Source organism: Fulmarus glacialis, unplaced genomic scaffold (genome assembly GCF_000690835.1).
Source record: "Fulmarus glacialis isolate BGI_N327 unplaced genomic scaffold, ASM69083v1 scaffold11115, whole genome shotgun sequence".
NCBI lineage: Eukaryota > Metazoa > Chordata > Aves > Procellariiformes > Procellariidae > Fulmarus > Fulmarus glacialis.
The window spans coordinates 18,621-23,312 of NW_009213655.1; the positions used below are offsets into that span (position 1 = coordinate 18,621).

The following is a 4,692-nucleotide window of genomic DNA, read 5'->3' on the forward strand; positions in this document are numbered from 1 at the left end:
GGCTGTCTAACTGCTTACGCCAAGGAACTGGGGTCCCTCTTAGAAAACTGGGCAAACTTTGGGATCCCAGACACCAGATCCCGCAGGACCTTTCTGTATGCAATTGTCACCACGAACACAGGTCTCTCCCAGTCCTGCCAGGTGCTGGGAAAGGCCAGGAAGGAACAGAAGGAGAGGACGGGTGACTGGGCGACAGGCGCACGGGGAAGAGGAAACCTGGCGCAGCTACGCTGGGTTGCTGGTGACTGTCACCAAGCCTGCCTGCAAAGCGGAGAGGAACTTGAAGGCAGGGCTCTCCGTGCAGGCAGAGCACCAGGCTCTCAGCCAGCTTCTCCCGAATGCATCCACCCTCCCACCTTGTCTGTGCCTCATCCCCGCACGACTGCACGGGCAAAGCGTGTGCTTCCCATTCAGCCTGCTAAAGGCATCACTGCCAACGACCGAAGCAGCCTCCCTGCGCCGAGCAGGGCCAAGCGAGCAGGAGGAAAGTCAGCACACACTGAAAGCATGCCAGCAGTGGCAGTGCTGCCTGATCCTCCTCTGTCGTGCAGAATCCCCTGGCAGTTTCTGGGCTGACGTAAGAAATGAAAAACGTGACTTCTAAATGATGCTTTGGAAAGGCTGGTGAAGAGAGGAGGGGGGGTCTCCCCTGGGCCCACGCCCCCAAATCCACGCGCAGTTCAGCCCTGTGCCTGCGCTTCCACAGAAGGTGCTGGAGGCAACCCGCTGAGTGCCAGGGGCAGATCCACACCTGCCCCACGAGGACCCACGTCCCCCTGAACTTGTGGGTTGTGACTCTTGCAAACCCAGGGTCTGAATGGAGACGGCACCCCAAGACGGGCTGGCGGCACCCTTGTCTTTGGGGAGCGAACTGCCACGTTGAACCCGGGGGATGTAGGCAAACGCCTGCCCGATTTTCACTCTCCATTTGAGGCAGCGGGTCACTGGGGGGACCAGCTTATTCTCGAGGAACCCACAGCAGATGTTTCAGTCTATGGCAGTGCCTCTGTGGGGAAGTTAAGGGAAACAACCCCAGACTTCCCAGGAGCCAGGGGAAAGGAAATCGCAGAGTCCACATTCCAGCCTGCTCTTCAGTAAGCGTTTAATTCCTTCAGAGCCATTAGTGCCTCTCCCCCAAGTGCCTCTCGTACTGGAAGGTGCTGCCTCCTGCAGCGCCTGGAAATCTGCTTTTTGTTTCCCTGATTGAACGTATTTCGTAGCCAGTCCGAATCCAGTTGCTCTCACGCCAGGGATGCTGCAGGTTTCCTCCCTCCTTTCCAGCCCAGTTGAGTGTATTTATGGAACACGACCACAGTCCCACTCGCTCTTGCTTTGTCAGGCTGAAGCAGCCAGCTCCTGAGCCTCCTCTCAGAAAACATCCCGGTAACACGTCTCTTCCCACTTGAATTCATTTTCTTGAATGTGGGCGACCAGCATTGGAGACAACGTCTGAGGGACGGATGCGTCACCCAATCTTTCTACGCAGCAGAAATCCTTTTGACGCTATTGGAAATACTGTGACATCCCAGGACAGTGGGATGATGATGAGATGATGTTTCTCATGTCTCGCTTGTATCAGTGGCTTGTTACTCTTGTGTTACAGCTGGACATACCTGGATCCTTTCTCCTCTTCCCTCATTTCCCAGTGACAGGCTCCCAAGCAGAGCAGGCAGGGTTCTTATCCGTGCCAGCTCTGTTGCTGCCTTTCATTCCCTTCCCAACACCCTTATGGTCAAAGGCACCAGGTCCTCCAGTGTGATGTCCCCAGGCTCCAGGTGGCTGTCATGTATCTCCACCACAGGGAGGGCTCCTGGGGAAGGGGCTTCCCTGAAATGCCCCAGGGAGAAGCTACAACCCTACAGCTGACCAGAGTCGTCCCTATATTACCTTTCAGTCCAAATGTCCCCGAGATGGACGGCTGCTCCCCCGTAAATTTCTTAGGAGTTTTCTGTTTCCTTCCTGACTCAAAAGAGAGAAACAGAGAGAGAGATTTGGTCAAATAACTGTACTGCCAGGGGGGCTTCTGCAGTCCCAGGGCACGGGGTGGGCACAAGCTCCATGTCAGGAGCGGATCACCTTGAGGAGGCCTTTACCACTGTGAAATACAGGGGCTGTCGAGTGAAGCATCCACCCACCAAACAGTGACAGGATGCTGCTTCCCACCCCACAAAACCATGAAAAATAATGGTATCCAGGGCTAATTCAATGAGTGGAAGTGGTGGCTCTGACTAGTGCCAAAAGCCGTGTGGTTTCCACAGCCTCAGCAGCTAAAGTGGCTGGGGGGGGGTATCACTTCAGTGCTGCAGTGTAAACCCATGCCACGATGAGGACAACCATGGCCCTGCCTGCCAGTCCCGCAGTGGTCACGGACAGAGCGAGCCTCCTTACCCTGCCCCAATACTTCAGGAAAATGGGTTTGCCAGAACCACCCTGGTTTAAACTGCCATACTCGGTGAGGACAGACAGGCTGACACGGCAGCTTGCTATGCGGCAGGGAATTCAATCCATTTCCAATCCTATAGGTCCTATAGAAATAGCTCTACCACAGCTGCAACTGGTTTTTAACTCCCAGTGGAACTCACTGCTGCAAGAAACTGGGGGGGCAAATGATCAGGATGCTGAAACAAGGCTTGGATACATTCAGAGAGACACTCGCAGCAGCGTTGGCTGGAGCAGAGCCCCTTCCCATGAGACACCCCTCTCTGGGCTCCTGAACCAGCGTAGCCCCGGGCTCTAATCTTACTGTGCTTCATCCTCTCGGGGTCTTCCTCCTGCAGCGAGGCCTGGCTGCCCCCCTGCTGCACAGCATCCTTGCCGCTCGAGGACTTCGCCGTGGGGGTGGCAGCTGCCATTGCCTCGGCTGCTGCGATCTGAAACTCCTTGCTATCCCGGCTCTCCGCCAGGCACTCGCCATTCTCGGCGTGGTCCTGGGCCACGGCTTTTTCCGTCTTTGCCTGTTTGGGATGGATGGTGGGGCAAGCTGAACTCTCAGCAGCTCTAGGGCAAAGCACAGAGGGCTTGTTTAAAGAGGGGTTGTTAGACAAACGTCCTGACACCTCTCCCCCCTCGCCAGCCCAGATCATGGGAATAGAGGTGGGCAGGTTCCCCTTCTCCCAGCCGTCCCTTAGCCACCACCACGCAGCCCAGCCACAGCCTGGTACCTTTTCTTGCCACTGCTCTTCCCGATAGCCTTCGGCACTTTGTTTTCTGCTTTGCTGGTTGGCACTGGCCGGTCCAAGTGATTCCAGAGTCGATGCTTTTCTAACTGGGTTTTGGAGGTGAAGGCAGCTTCGCAGTATGAGCACGAATAGGTCAACTTCTCTGAGATCGCACCCTGTGTGGAGCAGGGAGAGACAGGCGGGCATGGATGTTAGACCACAAAAGGGACAGGCTTTTTCTGACGCAGGCACAAATACAGATCGTGCCCCTCCAAATGGTTACCAATGGTCCATGATCCCCTCAGGCCAGACCTCACACTGAGCTGGAGGGACCCCAGTCCCTCTTGTACTCACCTCACAAACTGTCCCTGGCCCATCTGTGCCCTCCCCATTTTAATCTCAAGTTTTTGCTGGGGCTTAAGACCTGAGAGGGACTTCACCCTGTAGATGGTAGTGTAAGAGCTGGCCACTGGAAAGGACACGCAGCCCTCTGGTCTCCTTACCCCTTGGCAGCGCTGATAGTGGTACTTCAAGCCATAAATGCTGGGGAACTCCAGCCAGCAGCCTGAATTGGGACATTTCACCCTGGAGTGGGCTTTGAATTCGTCCTTCCACTGGTTCATCAGGGGGAGCTGGGAACAGGAGAGACAAGAGACTTAGCTAAGCAAAGATCATTGCATGCCCGGGTCTGTGCCGGTGCATCCCAAGGGGGCTGGGGGGGCACATGGGACCTCCAATCGTTCCTGTCCAGCCCTTCCCACCGTGCAGCTGCAAAGTAAACCCCAGGGCTGTGTTTCAGTGCAGCGGTGCTCCCTCCAGCGAGGGGTGCTGGGATGGAGCTGCAGGCTCTACAGGCTAACGGTTCCTCCCAAGACTTTACCTTGCCGTGCCTCCCAGAGCGCACACACGCTCCTGGCCAGGCTGGGGAATAAATCAGGCCAGAAGTTGCCCGGGTGATTTAACCACTCCACATTTCATCTAGTCAGTAAATCACCCCATGCCCATGCTCTCATGACAAACTGCTCTGTGTGTTGTCCATGCTACCGTGCTGGAATTAAACTGCACAACTCTGCAGGGAATAAATCATCCCTTTGTCGGTGCTGCCGGATCATTAGCCAAACCTGATGTGGCTGCGAGAGAATCCAGCTCATCTGGGAATGGCCCTGGGAAGGGGAGGCTGGTACTGTTCCCCACCAGGGTTTTGGAGGATGCTGGGTGCTGGCATGGAGGGGATTCAGGGGCCAAGATCTTGAAAAGTCCAAGACAAGGCTGTTCTGAAGACCACCTCTGAAGGCAGGTTTAACCACCAGGAAGGCAGGTTTAACCCTGGAGCGGTGCAGCAAGACGCGGAGGACAAGTCAGAGGGAGCGAGGCAGGGAGGGCACCGGGGATCAGAGCGCACAGGGTCTTACGGGGATGTCTTTCAGCGCCTGGTTCTCAGCCTTGGGTCGTCCTTTCTTCCTGCCTTCAGTTTTGTCACTGGTTGCATTTCCTGCAAATAGATGCAGGGCACATCACCCGCTGTCCGGCCAGT

At 55.9% G+C, this 4,692-nt stretch overlaps 1 protein-coding gene across 1 annotated transcript in view; it reads right to left on the reverse strand.

Annotated features, from left to right (window-relative positions):
- ZNF512B (zinc finger protein 512B) overlaps positions 1 to 4,692 on the reverse strand; it is a gene marked incomplete at its 3' end in the record, with an annotated part of 27,157 nt that overhangs the window by 18,614 nt on the left and 3,851 nt on the right. Inside the window, 5 exon segments of the mRNA XM_009578265.1 lie at positions 1,888 to 1,959; positions 2,744 to 2,997; positions 3,162 to 3,334; positions 3,662 to 3,790; positions 4,571 to 4,650. Of these exon segments, the coding sequence (XP_009576560.1) occupies positions 1,888 to 1,959; positions 2,744 to 2,997; positions 3,162 to 3,334; positions 3,662 to 3,790; positions 4,571 to 4,650 (708 nt within the window).